An 18,127-nucleotide genomic window follows, 5' to 3' on the forward strand; every position below is an offset into this window, starting at 1 on the left:
TATGTGACTGTGGCTCACCAGGCTAGAGGACTGATTTCAAAAAAACAATAAATGAAACAATGATTATGATCATAAACAGTGTCTTCAGGTGAGCTTTCTATTCTTGTGTTTCATTGTCTTTTCACAAATAGACTTGAATTTGAGTAAATGAGATTTCTGCGAGCTTAGAGGACTCAAACAGCAGCATGATCTTAGTGTTCATGGTAGAATAAAGGAGATAAATAGTACTTTGCTGATTATGCTGTTACTGATCTAGGCAATTTAAATATACTTTCAAAGAGGTAGTCAGGTCCTTTGCTAGCTTAATGAAAATCTTGCTGTTCCTGTAGCACTGAAACAAAAAATGAATTTATATCGAAATAGGCTCAGAGGGGAGCAGTTGCACTGTCTTTAGTATTAAAGTGTAAAACTCAAGCATCAGGTGAGCTGGAAATGAGGTGTCTAGTGAAGAATGTTCAGAATCACTTATGATTTTAAATGGCCTGGTGTCCTGGTTTCGGCTGAGATAGAGTTAATTTTCTTTCTAGTAGCTGGTATAATGCTATGTTTTGGATTTAGTATGAGAAGAATGTTGATAACATGCTCATGTTTTCAGTTGTTGCTAAGTAGTGTTTATACCAAGTCAAGGATTTTTCAGCTTCTCATGCGGAGCCAGCAAGAAGGCTGGAGGGGCACAAGCAGTTGGGAGGGGACACAGCCAGGACAGCTGACCCAAACTGGCCAAAGGGATATTCCATATCATGTGATATCATGCCTAGTATATAAACTGGGGGGAGTTAGCCTGGGAGTGCAGATTGCTGCTTGAGAACTAACTGGGCATCGGTCAGGAGTGGTGAGCAATTGCATTGTTCATCAATTGCTTTCTATATTCCGATTCTATTATTATCATCATCATCATTATTTTATTCCTTTCTGTCCTATTAAACTGTTCTTATCTCAACCCAAGAGTTTTACTTTTTTTTCCCCTGATTGTCTCCCCCATCCCACTGGTTGGGGTGTGAGTGAGCACCTGAGTGGTGTTTAGTTGCTGGCTGGGGTTAAACCATGACACCTGGGTTTGAATCTGCAGGCTGAAAAAGAAGCTGCTGCTGTGTACAGTGTGACAAAGCCCATAAATATTTGGGCTCTTGGATTAACACTTTGCTACTCTTGGTTAGTGAAGGTGCAGACCATCAGTGAGATCTAATGGCTTCTTGTCTTCCCCCATAGATAGGTTTTTGACACTTGTGTTTGACACCTTATTCTTCCCAGCCTTAACACTTACTCTCGTAAAAGCTGGGTGTTGATTGCCTGAAATAGGCTTCCAAGGTTTGCCATTTCTTACAAGCTTGGAAGTTTAAGAGAAAACTTCGTACATTAGGATCTTGGAATAGGAAATATTAGATAACCTGAAAAAAGCACTACTGTGAACCTACTGAGTTATTGACTTAATGTTAAAAGTAAGTGTACTGTGCAATTGATTTCCTCTTAACCCAGCAATTAATTTAAACCTTAATTTAAAAAAAAGTAAAATTGTTCCAGTAGAGAGCCATCACTAGATGGGGTAATATCAGACATAGAATTACAAGCAAATGCTGGCATGTTTTACTCTTATCAGTAGAGTTGCCTTCAGAGGAAGACTTGTTGCTCTAAGATGGGATGTTATAGACTTAATCATGATAGTGGTGATGAAAGAAACTATAGGAAATAAAAATAAGTCATCTGAATGCCAACCCCCCCCTAGACCAAAACAACCCTCAGATATGCTCAGGAGTTCAAGTGAAAATATGAATTATATGTACCTTGAAAATCCCCATTTCTCTCATTTCTAGTGGCTAGACCTTCGAAGGATAAGGATATCTTTGACTTCAAGCTTTTTGCCAAGCTGGATGCCTTTTGTTTAAATATTTGTGATGAAAAAAAGAACATTGCAGAGATCAAGATACAAGGTATTCAATTCTTTGTTAGTAGTAACTGATCTAATAGTTTAGTTTCAGAGTAACTGCTAGTAATTGGACTAAAAGATATTTAAGGTGTAAATTTTCAGCATCTGACTTTTTTTTTTTTAATTGTGTTCTGTACAAACATGGCTTGTGGTATTGTTTTCGAAGTCAGTCTTCTAGTCTGTCATAATGTTTTGGCCTCCAGCTAGAAAAGCATGATATATTATTCTTCAGGTAATTATGTTCATATTTTGAAGGAATTTGATTATGGGTGGCTTTTCATGTTGTACTAAGCTTTGAATATTTTTCTGCTATACCTGAATTATTTAGGATAAAAACCCCCTTAAAACTGTTTTCTTTGGTTTTGAACTTCTAGTGTTTATTCAGGTTTCTTGTTTTGGTTTTGTTTTCTTGATTGTTCTTCACCCCTCAGAGGGGCTATCAATAATTTGGAGGGGGGGTGGGGAAGTTTCACTTCCAAGTTTGGCTATAGCTGCCATCCTAATAGCTGCCAAAACTCACTCTTGGTATGAATATTTAAGAATGTGTGATATACAAGAGTATGTAATACAGTTCATAAAAAGTCTCTTGCTTTTGCCTGTCTCTAAATCATATGATGTATTCACACAAGATTCTGTACGCAAAAATACAGTATAGTAACATCTTTTTTGATAGAAAATCTCAGTAAACTAACTCAGTAGCTTGGTTATTAAGAGATGGATTATTGTTTGAATATTTTTCTATTAGTAGTAGCTCATTTCTTTCCAGAGATGATTGGTATTGAGACAGTATCTGTGTTAGGAATTCTATCTTGTTTTATTCAAAGCTGTAGTATGGTCACATTCTCAAAGCTTAATAACAGACAGCATAGTGTATGGACTTGGGTGTGAACTCTAGACAATATACTTATCTTCTGTGTCTGACTGATAAAAAGCAAAAAGTCTCTATTTCTCTATTTTTTGTTTTGTTTTGGAGAAGTTATGGTAGTTGGGGAATTACTTCTAATTATTCTGATATGGATACAGGGAGACTAAAATGCCTTGGATTGAATAGAGCTCTTTTATTTACAGTCCCTTCAGCAAGGGGTGTGGTAACTGGCTTCATTTGGAAACAGGAAAGAATCAAGTGTGTTTAGGTATTCTTTGTGGGTTTTTTTTTTAAATCTTTGTTAAATTTAGCAAACTATTAACAAAGTAATTGTTTGTTGCAATGCATAATTTCTGTAACTTTTCTCATTTCCTCTACTGGTGTCACGTGTCCCCATCCTGAAAATGAGTGTTACTTCTGTTATGCAATACTAGTGTTTCTCTCTTTATACTTTACAGGTCTTGACTCATCTCTTCTTCTTCAGTCAAGTCACACTGTATTCTTTGCCCGACTTAAAGACATAGTTGTCACAGATGTTGATTCAAGGACCCTTCATAAAAAAGTACGCAACTACAAGATTTTAGGTTTTACTTGGTTCTTCGTTAGTTTTGTGTGTATAACAGTGAAATGTAATACATATTCTTATTCCACTCTTTTAAAAATATTTTATATATCTTGAATACCTCTTTTCAAATAAGATCCATGGTAAAGCATAGTTTTCATATTAGAATAATGGATGTCCAAAAAGATTTAAAAAAAAAAATAATCTAACTTGTACATCTGATAGGCTGATGATATATTTAGTTTTTCTTTTTGTTAAGTACCTTTTTAGAAGCTGCTGATGGCTGGTAGGTACTGTTTTTCTCTTTCTAGGCTGTGTCTATAGTAGGAGATGAAGTTTTCAGTTTCAATCTGACATTAGATCCATATGCTACGGAGGGAGAAGCCTACACTGACATGTCAAAAGTGGATGGTACTGTATCTTTGAAAGTAGGCTGTATTCAAATAGTATACCTTCACAAATTTCTCATGTCTCTTCTGGTAAGTATTTTTTTCCTTTGTATGTTTCTGCTTCATTCTGAAATTAGTCTTCCTTGTTTGTGTCCTCAGTACAAGTGGTAACTTAAATTTCTGAAAGAGAAAGGATAGGCTTAATTTTTCATGTGTGCTATTAAAAGCTTTGATAAGTAAGCTTTAACTGGTTTGAATTTCAAAAAACTAACACAGTGCAAGTGGGTCACTTCCCACCCTCTACTTTGCAAATAGAGAAAAGCTTGGTGTTATTAAGGTATTCTGGGGGTTTTGTGTTTGCTGACTTCTCCACCCTGGCAAAAACCTGAGTTCACTGCAAACATCTGAGCTAACATTAGAGGCAAAATTTTCTGCAAGGTTAGATGCTATGAGGACTGCAAATTAATCAATGTAAATATTTGTACCCTCATCAAGTATTCTAATGGGGGCTTTTTCAACAAAGCACTAGTGGGCTTTCTGTCATTCAGTACTGGCTTTAATAGGAATTAATATTCACTGGGGGCAAAGAAGGGCTCTAAAAATAATATATGTCCCCAAAAGCTAATGAGGTAAAGGAATCTTGTAGCTAAGGAAGGACAAAAAAGTAGAGATGAGTTTAAAATGAGTGGATTGTACTGGTCAGTATGTTTTTGACCCTTTATTAGAGGTCATGACAGAAGGCACTCAGCTGTCTTTCCCCAGGGAAAATCTAACACAGTAGGCAGCATAATTAGTGATTGATGTTGTAAAATAAGAGAGTAATTCAGATTAAAAAACTGTTTACAGACATTTCTCCTTTCTTTTCAACCGCTTATTCTAGACCTTCCTGAACAACTTTCAAACAGCTAAGGAGGCACTGAGTGCTGCTACGGTCCAAGCTGCAGAAAAGGCCGCTACCAGTGTAAAAGACTTGGCTCAAAGGAGTTTTCGACTTGCAATGGACATTCACTTGAAAGCACCAGTTATAGTCATTCCTCAGTCCTCAGTTTCCCCCAGTGCTATAGTAGTAGATCTTGGCTTGATTAAGGTTCAGAACCAGTTTATCTTGGTGTCTTCAGAAGGCAGTTTGCTCCCTCCAGTCATTGACAAAATGGACGTGCAGCTGACAAAGCTGAAACTGTCTAGGTAAAGTGCACTTTACTAAGTAATGCCTGAACTAATTGGTAATAATAATACTCTATAGGGTATTAATCTACTTGCTTAGAAACCATGGTTAGTGACTGTGTCAAATATTTGGTGTTAAAATTATAACCTGTTATCTTAAGGGCAAATAAATTAGTAGTAAAATAAGATACTGTTCATCTCAGGAAGCCATTTAAACCTAAAGAGATATTATATTACATTTGAGATTTTAAGATGTTATTTAGAAAATGTAATGTATGACTTAACTTCTAACTTCCCCATCATGTGTTTTGGGTTTTTTCTGTTTGTTTGAAGGACCACTATGGAGACAGGTTTGTCACATCCAGACATTCAGATACTTCACCCTATTAATTTAAGCCTGTCAGTGAAACGAAATCTGTCTGCAGCTTGGTTTCACACATTACCGGTGTTGGAGATCACGGGGTATCTGGAGACAATGAATGTAAGTCTTATGAAAAGAAGGTGGTGAGAGGCTTGTGATAATAGTTAATTTAAGACTAACCTTTATGTTACTTCTGGACACAAGGGTGCAACAAGCTGCAAATTTTTAGTAGTTGTGGAGTGACTTTCAGGGATGTCAATAGGTTTTAAACTGCCTGTGTGAATGTCGAGGTTTGAAAATGTCATATAAAACACCTGAACTGCTGTGTACCTTTATTAAACTGAGAGAAAGAAGAGAGAAAACTGAAAAGATGTCAGGGAGTCTTGTTTAATCCCTGCCACAAGGCAGGACCAGCTTAAATCAAATGTTTTTGTGAACCGTTCTCTGAGCAAGTCTTTTTTTCAGGTGTGTTTTGGGGGTTTTTTTTGTGTTTTTTTTTTTTTAAATGGAATCTTCTTAAGAGGAATTTAAATTTATGCAAATATTTGCCTTAGTGACTCCAGCTTCATAACTTCCTACCTCCCTTGAATGACCTCATGATAGTTGTTTTTTGTGGCAATTTATATACTGTGAAAGAAAATACCAGGTACATCTTGGGTGAAACTGGAATTAAAATATCATGAAGTAGCATGTCATCTACAGGAAAGTATTAAAAGCATAGGTATGCTAAATAAAGGCTGAATTATATATTGATACAACTTTAGAAGTCATAATCTTCTTTAATCTCCTAATCCTTTAACAATAAGCAGTTAAAAGAATTTCATTTTGTTATTCAAGGGATGATGCTGCTGACAAAATACCTGTAAATAAGCACTGTTCTTGCCAGGAAACATTGTTCTGCTTTGCTAGCTAGTGGTAAGTTTAAAGAACAGTGTGTTTTTCCTGAGAACTGTGATCTGCAATTTTGTAGGTTGTGTTAAGTCAAGAGGATTTGAATGTCTTCCTCAAAGTATTGACGGAAAACCTTGGTGAAGCAGAAGACAAACTCACTCATGCAAAATCAGTACTGCAAAAGGAAGGTCAGAGATGGAATTTATTTGTCATGAATATTAAGTGTGTTAGCTTTTAGGAAAAATGAAAAGCATTTATTATCTGGAAAGCAAGCTTAGATCTGAGAGTATGATGTGTAAGTGATAAACTCTTTTTAATTTTGCAAGGACAGTGTTCATACTTTAATACTTCAAAAAAGTGGAAACATTACAAGACAAAATTTGGTAATTGTGTTAGCTAAATTGTCATGGAACTAGCAAGATATTGAGATGTCAGAGTCGTCTTGTTGCCAGAACATGTTTCTATTTCCTTTGCCTGCTCTGAAGTCAAAGGCTCTGCTTGTGGAAACGTTGCTAGCTTATCTTAGATGAACATAAGCCATCTAAATGAATAAAAGAATTGGATATGTTTCTTGAGCTAAACAAATAGTGGCAACTTCAGAAGTTAACCAATTCAATGAATGCTTCAGGTAAAACCAAAGAAATGGAGAAATTGGTTTTGATGCAGGATAAGAGTGTTCCAGAAGGAATGTTGTCTGAAAAGAGAAAAAGAACATTAAATGAAGATGTAATCAATATGCTACTTAATTTTGAAATCAAAGAGGTATGTATTCATCTGTAACATTTATTGTTACTGAATCCAGTACTCAAGTCTGTTTCTTAGAAGTAGTGGGCCATTTTAATTGTTTAAAGAAGATGGTACATATCAACAGAAAGAAAACAAACAAAAAACCCCGCAGAATTCATTCTTCAGCTGTTTCTTTAGCTGTTTTCTTTTGTGTATATTATGTGAATGTATTTGTAGAGTATTTAACATACACAATATATCTAACAGGGAAAACATGACTTCTTTTAGATATTCTGCACTCACCTAGCCTTAATCCTTCATAATGCTGTATATGATTCTCCTAATAACAAACCACCTGAAATAGTTAAGCTAGAACTGGTTTTTTTGCCTTAGATACTACATCTGAAGGTTAGGTTCTAGGTGAAGTACTGGGAAAACGCACAAGCAATCAGTTAACAAAGATACCTATGCATAAGAAATTTTCCAAGCCTGTTTTTTCTCTGAAGATGTCTGTGATACTTAAGTGTGACGAGCTCAGCATGGCCTTTAATTTTTTCAAGAGTCAGACCAAATGGCTTGGGTATGCATGCTATTTTAAGTAACTATGTGGTTTGTTGTTTGTTTGTTGTTGGATTTTTGGGTTTTGTTTTTTGTGAGTGAGAGTAGCATTCAAAGACTAGAGAATTCCTCCTATTTCCAGCCACCAAGGAAACATGTTCTGTGTGAGTGATATGAAATCATATAAGAAAACTTAGTTTTAAGGGCATTAGAAATATTTGTCCCACAGCTGAAGCGTAGACAGGTAGCAAGCTGATACCATCCCAGCTTTGGGGTTTTCTCACTTTTTGCAGAATTACAGTTGCAATTGGCTGATGAGGTGTCTGTTAATAAACAGCACATAGTTATCCAACGCATATCCCTAGTACATTTGACAGTTTCTAACTTTCAGATTTGCTGTCTTGGCTGTGAAGAATTTTTTTTATGGTAGGACTGAGCCTGTAGTGCTCCATGTTGTCTTATTTAATATATCTGATGAACAGTTCTGTCTTGTTTAATAGTTTTACACAAGCTTCCCATGAAAGTTTTTACTGAGGTAGTGTCCACATTGTCTGTGGACTGTATATGTTGGGTGGTTAATGATAAAATGCTAATTTGTTAGTGCACAAAGACTATGCTACATAATGATGCAGACAAAGTATTGACAAACTTGAATTCTTTAAATTCCTCGTGTGGTAATTGTTAGGTTGAGGCACTATTTTTAGTTCACAAGAATGGCAGATAATTGCCTCATGAAATAATTACATTGAAATTAACATTGTTCATTAATAACTATATCTAGTTCTACTTTAGTTTTCAGCTGCATTTAGAAACACAAGTCTTTTCTCATTTTCAACATTCAAATTAGCGTAATGCTTAAAATCTTCTGTAAATGAAGAATTGTAATGTTGAAGTATTTCTGTGTCCTTAATTATTACTTGCATAGCATCAGATACTCAAAGATCGATAAATGTTGCTGTTATCTACTGCCCTTCTTTCCAAACCAGTATGATCTGTAGTAACTGTTTTTTTCCATATTCAAACTCTGTAGCGCTGTGTAGTGTCTGATTATAAAACTGAAGTATAGCTTGACAAGGTAAAGATATACTGCTAGGTCAACAAAGTTGAATTCTAGACAAGTTAATAGGCTTGGTATTTTTATTTTGTTGTTGATGGAGTTAAGAAGTGATTGGTTGCTTGGCCAAGAGGAACAGGGTGTGGGGGGGAAATCTTTAACAAACTGGTGTTGTAGGTTTTCTTTGTGAGAAGGCAAAATGTCTAGATTAATACTGCTTTTGAAGCTTAGCTGAGGAGATAATGCCCAGTTATAACTGCATGCTATAATGTCTGGACAGCTTTACTGAAATAGTGAACTTATTTCCCTTTCCATATTCAAGGTTGTAATAACCTTGATGAAGCAGGTTCAGAAGGAGAGATATCCATTACATATTCTAACCGTGCTACAGCTTGGAACTGAAACCAAAATTAGAAATCATGAATTAACTGCAGCAGCATATCTGAAAAAAATTATGATGACATGCATTGAAATAAATGGTAAGTCTTCTAGAAAACTAGTATGCAGTCATTACAGTGTGTGCAATCAGCTTTTGTAGACAGAGGATAGCATGGTCAAAAATAACAATAATTACTGGTGGTGGGGGAGAAAGGGCAGGAGGTTACATACCAAATTCACTTAATGATGCTGTCCTGTGTAATTTAGATTCAATTGATCTGTTTTACCTGATACCAAGTTCTACTCCTGTTGGTAGGGTTAGCTTGAGTTAATTTGAGTTAGTTGACTGCTTTGAGTGGGAATGGTCATTCCTGAGAAGTATTTTATCTATTCAGAGTGTTTTGATGAGCTTCTGAATCTGTGCTTTATGACCAGTTCTGGCAGCAATGGAAATACAGCATGCTTCCTTGATTGGTCACGTAACAATTCAAAGTGATACTGAAATAATAACTGAAATAGCCATGTATTCAAAGTAGAAAAGTACGGTTTTGAATATAAACCCACAAAGATAGGAAGGCAAATAGTTTTCCAATTTTGAATCTGCTTTCAGGACCAAGATAAGTTAATTTTGATTAGTTTAATTAAAAAAAAAAAAAGCAAATACAGCATTTTACAAGTTGATGCTTAATCTGCAGCTTCTCATAGAAAAGAGATGTTTACCTTTTTGCTATTTCAGCAAGAATAGTATATAATTAGTATATAATCAAGAATTAGCATGGAGGTACTCCATAGGTGGAGTAAAGCTTGTGAGTGGAAATACTTTACAGTTTTATTTCTTTATTTGCAGACTCAAAAGGAGATCCTCTTTGCATTATTAATTCTTCGAGCGAGACAGATGAACATCTTCTGAAAATGGAATATGTTAAGGTTTCAGTACCTTTTAACTAAGATTTTTGGGGAGTAAAATAAGGCTTCCATACTTAGCCTGTGTTAGATTTTTTTTTTTGCTTGTTTTTAAAACCTGTAGGATTTGTGTCTAAAACTTATCTAGGTCTTTTCCCAAATACCCATTTTTCAACTTACCATTTCATTTCACTCTCCACTGCTTCCATGTAGTGCTTACTTCATAAGTCAACACAATTACTGAAATCAGTGGTGAAGCCAAATGTTTCTTCTCTGTGAACAATACAGATTACTACTTTTGTGAAACTTGATAGGTGAGATAGACTTTGCCTACGTAAGTGACAGGTGGGTCTCTACAGGTGGTAAAACTAGCATTGGAGTGATATGTTGGTAGCTAGTTATTGAGCTTTTATTTAAAAAAAAAAAAGTGCCATTCAAAAACTGCAAGAATACTTGGGTATCTGATAGGTTGTAGAACCAGTGGGCTACTCATACTCTTATCTATAATCATGTAATTTTTATAGAGAAAAACAAGTTAATTTGTTCTGACATAGTACTAAGCATAAATTGATCCAGTTTAAATAGATCCTAGCTAAGAGAAAATTTTGTAACCAGCCAGTTGAACTTTAACAAAATACATGCTATAAAATGTCACTGAGCAGAGCATTGCGATCGTTGTTGCCTTGGTTGTTGCTGGTTGTCTTGATCATGTGCTTCATTTAGAGAACTTGTTTCTTCAGGCTTCATCACTTTTGTTTGTTTTCTTTTGCAATGGGAATAATCCTTGTGTGTGTGATATTCAGTTATTTCAGTTAACTCAACAGAGACTTGACTGTGTGCTTGGGCTTTTTTTTCTTCCTTTAGGCTGATGCTGATGGACCAGATTTTGTTACTACTTATAGAAGCACCAAGCAAAACATCAATGTAAGTACTGGATGTATTTAATTTTTTTTTAAGCTTCTCAAATAGTAACAGTTGTGTAAACTTGCTGGTTGTCCATTTTTCTCCTCTCATTGAAGAGGGGAAAAAAACCAACACCCAAGACCAACCCAAACCCCTGACTCTCTATTCATTATAGCTTACTGCTTTATATTTAACTACTTCAAAGAGAAATCCAGGAGGAAAAAAGATGATTTTTTGTTTTTACGGAAGTATTTAGTGTATGAAATTTTTTACTTAAGAGCTGTACATTTTTAGCTAGTTAAAATTTAGAAGGACATATTTCTAACTGAGGCCTGTAGGATGTGTTTTATTTCTGGAGTGATACACTTAGCAGCACGTGAAATGAAGGCCTTGTGTTTCAGAGCTTGAAAGTTCGTAACTGTGGAGTTGAGATGTGAGGTGAAATGTCAAACAAGCATTCTCAGAGGTCTTGTGTTCAATCAATCCTTTTTTTACTTTTCCTGAAAGCAGCTATTCATGTGTAGTTTCCTATGGCTTCAGTGACTTCTGAAGTAACCAGGTCATTTTGCTTTTAAAATGTTTCCCTTAAAGTAGTAGTGGTGGGTGGAGCTTGCTTCTTGACAGCCATATGTGGAATTTGAAGTGGCTGGACTACTTTAGAGTCAAGAAATCTGACATCCCTTAATGTATCAGTAAAACCAGCATTTACCAAGAGTTGCTTTGGGCTAGGAAAAGTCAGCTAGCTGATGCTAGGTTTTACTAAGTAATATTGGTTTGAGTAGTATCATGTACTTTCTGTTCTGATTGCAAATTTTGAATCTTCTTGTTTTGTTGTATCATACCTACTAGAATACCACTTGCTATACATGGTTATGAAGATGTCAGCCAAAGTGCTTAATAGTCCTGAAAAAGCATAACCACGTGAAGCATCAATTTTTAGATTGGCATAGTTCCTCTGTAGCGGTTCTAAGCTTCCCATCCATAGCTCCCTCATCTGTTCTGGAGCTTGTGTGGTGTTAAGTTGAAGGAGATAGAAGGGTGAGATACTTGTGAAACTGAGCAAGACACTTTTTTCTCAGTGCGATGGCAGTAACTCTGAGTTGTTATGCAGTAGACTGCTACTAAATAACAATGTTACTTTGTCTCCTTGCCCTCATTTTAGGTCATCTTTTCATGTTTGGATATAGTACTTCACACAGAGGCTTTGCTTTCCATCATGAGTTTTCTCACATTCAGTGTTCCATCAGGTGGTCTTCCCAGTACTGGTAAAGCATCAGACTACAAGCCTCAAATGAAAGAACAAGAAAAAGGAAGTACTCTTAGGCCAGGTAATGTATTAGAAAGGCCATGCTTTTGTTCCTTAACAGCATCTAGCCTTTGGTTTCAAAGGATACCATTTCAGGTGGCAGCATTGCAGTCTATTTGGTGGAAAAACAAGGCATGCACAACTGTACATGGGGAGAAAATAATCTCATTTAAAAAAAAGCCAGGTATTTTTGCTGTTGCTTAATTTTACAAGTTCTCCTTACTCAATGTAACTTTTTCCTAGGTAGTGGTCTGACTTTTATAATCAAAGTTGAATAAATGATGCTGCAGTGAACAGTACCAAAGCCTTTCCAAAGCATCAGTGTCACAACTTTGTTTCTTTCCAATCTGAAGGCTCTAAAGAGTGCTTATGTAGCAGAAAACAGACATTCTTGAGCCCTGGGGAAGCAAAGAGAAGTTCTGAATTGAGGGTATTGTGCTTATTTTTAAAAAAGGTATCTGTAACCTTGAAATAGTAGGAGGTTTTTATATGGAAGCTCCTTAAGAATGTTTAGTCAGGTCCTGTGTGGCTGATGCATGTGTTTGTAGTGTTTGGGAAATTCAAGGTTTTCTAAACCTAAATCTCTTGGGATTGAGTTTACAGTGACTGGCTGTTACATTTTTGTGTTCTGCAAGCACCTTCAGTTTTGCTCCAGAAACATTTTTCACCTAATATGCCTAAGTTGGCCTTGCTACTTTATACAAAAAGGAACGTTTCTCATGTGAGACAGTGTTTCAAATAATGAAATGTACACTGTATGCAGCATACCATTGCGTGAAAACTAGATATTAATGAGGAGAAAAAAACCATAATCTTGATTGTTGTTTTCCTGTATTAGTCGGTGACTGTTCTTGTGCCAGAAGACTGTGTTAATTAAAGACTTATTTCATGTCTTGACTGAAAGTTAGCAGTATCTTTTAGGGAATAACTGCAGGTTGCTTTTGGAATAGTTCATGTATGTATAAAATGAATAATCTAACATTTATTTTAAAAAATTGACTTTTAATGAAGTTCTTGTATGTCTCTTGTGTTTCCTATCCAGTGTCTAGTAATGCAGCCCATGATGATATCTGTGAATTAAAACTCACTGCAAAGCTAAATGCATTCAGAATTACAGTGTGTGATCAGACCTGTAGTATTGCAGACATTAGAATACAAGGTAAAGGGTTTTTATTTAAATATTAGATTAGTTGGTTGTAGCAAGAAATACATTATTCCCCTCCTTCATTCACTTCTGAAAGGCTAGTGTGTGCACTGTAGATGCCTCTGTAACATATGTTTGAATACATTTTGATTGTATGATATGATTGCAGTAAAGTATTTTAATAGTGAAAATGTCTGCAAGGGAAGAAAATGTTTGACTCGGAAAAAGAAAGCAATTAATTTCTAAGTGGAGTAAAATGAAAAGAAATGAAGGCACTATGTTATAAATAACATCAGCTTCCATTTTTTACTAGCTAGTTCCTAGATAGTGTTGGGAATTTTTACTCTAGTCTTAGAGTCAATTTATGTTGGCAAATTTGTCATGTGTAGTAAGGTCATGTGTCTTGGGCTTAGCATTGGTTCTTACATAGTATAATGTTGGATTTTAAGCTATTCTTATTCTTTACATTCAGTAATAAATAATGCTTCTTTTTTTAAAAGTGTTTACTTAACAAATGCACTTCAACAATTTGCTATCTTCTTCCTTTTGTCTCAAATCAGGAATGGATGCATCTGTAGCTATGAAACCTAAAAAGATTAAAGTGTTCTCCAGACTTGAGGACATTGTAATTACAAATGTTGATCCAAAAACAATCCATAAAAAGGTGATGTGTTTTGCAGATTGTAAACAAACAAAAAGACCTAGTCCTTTAAGTTATTTAATGGCAGCACTGTAGTTGACTTGCTGTGTTGTATAATACTAAGTACAATGTAATGTACCAAATATTAAGCAAAATTTCATAGCTTAATTTCCTTTATCTCAGGGAAGCAAAACATGCTTTAATTTAATATTTAATTCTCTTTAATCATGTTTGCATTGATGTGTTTAATTCTGAGTAGCATGGGTTAAATATAAAATGGACTATAGATAACTGAGAAGAGACATACCATAAAATAGCTGATTCAATTTCCTTTTGTGCTTAGCATATGTGTCAAGTATTGCTGATAAGTTCCAGCTGATCTTTTTGTGGAAATATTTCTCGTTTGATAACTTAAGCAATAATTCTATCACAGATTACTGCCTGGGAGTATTAACTATACGGACTTAATTTTCTAGGCTGTCTCCATAATGGGAGATGAAGTGTTTAGATTTCACATGTCACTTTATCCAGATGCTACTGCAGGGGAAGCCTATGTTGATATGTCAAGGGTGGATGGTAAAATGTCTCTGAAAGTGGGCTGCATCCAAATAATTTACCTGCATAAATTCTTTATGTCTCTCTTGGTAAGACACTAGTTTTAGTTCTTTTCCTGACATCAAAAATTTTTTAATAAAATAAAATGTAATCAGCTCTTTGTGACCTGTGCCTTGTGGTGAGCTGGTCTACAAGCATATAGAAATGTTTTGCTGAAGAAGTGTTACTTAAGTTGCACTGCTTTATGGAGGAATTACAAATAAGGAGAAGGATAACAAAACAAGTAATGAATTGAGTTGATAGCTTTAATATTTTAAAAATTAAATCGGTAAGCAGTGTCTTAGCTTGTGCATGATTTTAAGCTTTTTCTGTTTTGAAACTTCCATGGTTGAATTAGAAGTTTCATTTTTCTGCCACAGCTGTACTATTTTTTTTAAATTTACATTTTGCCTGAGGCTTGCCTTTTCTTATAAGGCTTATTTGCTCTCATAGAACTCTTACTTTTTTCACTACCTATCAATAGAACTTCCTAAACAATTTCCAAACGGCACAAGAAGCCCTGACTGCAGTCACCGTCCAGGCAGCAGAAATGGCTGCTTCCAGTGTGAAAGACTTTGCTAAAAAGAGCTTCCGCCTCTTAATGGATGTCAACTTGAAAGCTCCCGTTATAGTTGTTCCTGAATCTTCAACTTCATATAATGCTCTGGTAGCTGATCTTGGCTTAATCAGAGTTCAGAATGAATTCAAGCTGGTGTCTTCAGATGAATCTTCTCTTCCTCCAGTCATTGACAACATGGATGTACAGCTAACTCATTTGAAATTATCAAGGTATACATGGAGTTTTCTTCTGAGTTGTAAAGTGTTCTTAAAGAAAATGGGTCTATGTTCCGTATGCAGCATTGTTCTGTCATTTAAAGATGATAGGTGATAAAAACATACTAAAATCAAACACACACACACCCCCAATACCCCCCCAACTAAGTTTAGGAGTGCTTTTAGATAGGGGCACATGTCCACAATCTCTAAAACTTCTTGGAAGGGAAAGAATGATAGGGTAGCAACTGAGTTCATCTTAACTGCATACCTGGGCATAAGTGCATGTAAGCACACATTATTATTAATTTAAAAATAAGTATACCTGTAATTCTCTAGATTGGTATAATATTAATTGTGATTATGCAACTACTGACTATATTTCCTCTGCTGCTTCCACTGTCTTTTGTAGGTGCATTATATCCACAGATTCTCAACCAGATTCTGAAATTCTGCATCCAGTGAGTTTGACTTTGCTGGTCCAGAGAAATTTAGCAGCAACTTGGTATCATAAAACGCCAACAATTGGTATCAAAGGAGACCTAAAACCAATGCAGGTAACGTCATGGCAAATCAGAGCTGCATCTAAAGTTATGTATATTCTCAGAATAGTACTTAGCCTCATTAAGGAGCTTGCAGACCTGTTGCAATTCATATTTTTTACAGAACGTTAGAAGACTTCCAGCATGACTGTCCTGTTTATAGATCTGTTAGGGTTTTGATATTGTATAATGAATAATTTTGGTGTAGCTGCATACAAATGGAATAAAACCTATTTTTATTTTCCTGGGGGTCTGTTGGAGCTATCCTTTGACTCAACAGTCAGTAAAGTCATTGAGGTTATCTGTTGAGTTAGCATGTAAAATCTAGATTTAAGATTTTAAATTGTTTAATCTGTAATATTCAGGTTGTTTGAGTGTTAAGTAGATTTATTAGAAATTAAAAGGATAGATGTCGTTCTCTAATATACAAGAGTTCAAAATTATGGTTGATATCTTTGAAGAGGGAGGGCTTTACTTTCTCTTTTTCAATATTAACCATATGGATTTAAGTGGCTAAAAACAGACTGGGGGGCCTTTTAGTTGTTCATAAGCCCTGTTTCATTCCTGTATCAGTGCTGTGGCCAAATGTAACACTGGTGAAGCACAGAGGAATAAGATATTGAAGGAGTACCAGTAAAAAAAAAAAATAAAAAAAAATTCTAAGGCTATGTATTATGGGCTAAGTGACTGCATTTTGTCACTTATTACTGCTTATTTTTTTCACAATCATGTTATATATAATTGAATTCAGATTCATTAACTCTTTAAAGGCCTACTGAATGATGGTTGCTTTAGCGTATACAATGTAAATCTTGGCTTTAATGTTATCTGGTTATGTTTCTGGATTACTGAATTGTTAAGAAGTGCTTATGATCATCAGTTACTCATATTTCTAGCAGGTGAAGAGCCTTACAAGACTAGAAAGTCTGTATCATGGGGAGTGTTAGTTCTTGTTGTAACTCCTGTTCATAACAAGTAACAAAAGATATTTTAGGAAAAATGGGCAAATTACTTAGGGCGTTTTGGCCAGGATCATTTTGACTAGACAGCTTGTTTATGGTGGAAGCAGCGTGTTTTTTCTTCTCACCTTTTGCATACTGTGTTGGAAAGAAATAATGTCACAAAAAATCAAGTTGTGGGTTTATCACTTTACAGATAGCACTCAGTGAAGATGATCTAACTGTTGTCATGAAAATTTTACTTGAAAACCTTGGAGGGGCTTCTTCCCAGCCAAATACTGTGCAAGAGAACATTGAAGATACACAGATGCTTAAAAAAGGGAAAGTTCCAAATGAATCTGATTTCTGTGAAGGTATGTTCAATTCAAAAGCTGAGTATGTTTAGGCATAGGGCTATTTGCAAAGTCAAACATTATATTTATATTGATGCACTTAAATGTGTGTAAATAAATTCTTAATTTGTTACATATGTATTGTGGATATGAAAAGTTTATAAATAAGAATGTATGCACATACATGAAGTGTGAGCTGTTGATGGTCAGAAGTTTTTGTAGTGTGTTTTTTGCCATTCTTTTATAGGATGGTATTCTTCAGTCCACACCAAGGACTCGTAAGAGTTGCACGTGGTTTAAAAAAGAAAAAAGCCAAACCAACTACCCCAGAATGTTAATGCAGAATTATAACAATTAGGGATATTACTAGTATTCAAATAGCATGTTAATGTAAACAGCATATGTCTGAGGTTGAAATATTATTAACACTTTGTCAAAATCTTTTTTTCTCCAAAACCTAACATTCTCAATGTCAAAAAAATTACTGTTCAACCAATAGCTGAATTTGTTACACTATGAGAAGAAACTGGAAGGAAGAGTAGTACAAACTCTTTGAGCAGTCTTGGTACTTTCTGTAGTTCTTAATTAAAGTGAACGAAGGACTGCAGTAAATTAATGACAGCTTTTTTTAAGGTTCTTAAACCACTCTGTGCTAGGTAAATTTAGCATGCATTGAGTAGAACAAAGTGATACTGAGTAAATAAAAGGGCAAATTGTTCTGAGTAGTCTTCCAGGTTTAGAGCTTTTCTTCTTTTTGTGACTTTCTGATCTTAATTTAAAAAAAACCCAAACAACAAAAAACCAACCCCAAACCCAGAAAACCACCCCCAAGCCCAATGTTCTAAAGAAATGTAAAAATATTTTCTTTTCACTGACAGGTCCTCTTCTTGCTTTTGGACCAAAAAATGTTTCTACAGTTCAGTCTTCTGCGGAATGTTATACAACGCTTAAATTTGACTTTAATTTTGAGTCACTTTCAGTAACTCTCTACAACAGTGATATGAATCAGGTTTGTGACAAAGCTTTTACCATACAGATGGGGCGGGGAACTTAGGATTCTCACATGGACAGAACTCAGGATAGTAAAAGAGTTTCATCGGTTATGTTAGTTTTGTAATGCTTGCCTTATGGAGTTTATGCAATTTATCCCAGAAACTT

General features: G+C 35.3%; 1 protein-coding gene across 7 annotated transcripts in view; it reads left to right on the top strand.

The window, feature by feature from the left end:
* VPS13C (vacuolar protein sorting 13 homolog C (S. cerevisiae)) overlaps window positions 1-18,127 on the top strand; it is a 107,100-nt gene that overhangs the window by 40,599 nt on the left and 48,374 nt on the right. For all 7 annotated transcript variants that reach the window (XR_774624.1, XM_010571716.1, XM_010571715.1 and 4 more), the window contains 18 exons: window positions 1,812-1,928; window positions 3,248-3,351; window positions 3,663-3,830; window positions 4,621-4,925; window positions 5,238-5,385; window positions 6,236-6,344; window positions 6,785-6,918; window positions 8,817-8,973; window positions 9,720-9,799; window positions 10,640-10,699; window positions 11,841-12,006; window positions 13,027-13,143; window positions 13,689-13,792; window positions 14,245-14,412; window positions 14,847-15,151; window positions 15,549-15,693; window positions 16,834-16,990; window positions 17,848-17,978. Coding sequence is in view for 6 of the 7 variants with exons in the window: in XM_010571716.1 (XP_010570018.1) it covers window positions 1,812-1,928; window positions 3,248-3,351; window positions 3,663-3,830; window positions 4,621-4,925; window positions 5,238-5,385; window positions 6,236-6,344; window positions 6,785-6,918; window positions 8,817-8,973; window positions 9,720-9,799; window positions 10,640-10,699; window positions 11,841-12,006; window positions 13,027-13,143; window positions 13,689-13,792; window positions 14,245-14,412; window positions 14,847-15,151; window positions 15,549-15,693; window positions 16,834-16,990; window positions 17,848-17,978 (2,675 nt within the window). In the remaining variant the exon portion in view is untranslated. The remainder of the gene's footprint in view (window positions 1-1,811; window positions 1,929-3,247; window positions 3,352-3,662; window positions 3,831-4,620; window positions 4,926-5,237; window positions 5,386-6,235; window positions 6,345-6,784; window positions 6,919-8,816; window positions 8,974-9,719; window positions 9,800-10,639; window positions 10,700-11,840; window positions 12,007-13,026; window positions 13,144-13,688; window positions 13,793-14,244; window positions 14,413-14,846; window positions 15,152-15,548; window positions 15,694-16,833; window positions 16,991-17,847; window positions 17,979-18,127) is intronic.

This window comes from Haliaeetus leucocephalus, unplaced genomic scaffold, assembly GCF_000737465.1.
Source record: "Haliaeetus leucocephalus isolate CR32 unplaced genomic scaffold, Haliaeetus_leucocephalus-4.0 Scaffold339, whole genome shotgun sequence".
Lineage (NCBI taxonomy): Eukaryota > Metazoa > Chordata > Aves > Accipitriformes > Accipitridae > Haliaeetus > Haliaeetus leucocephalus.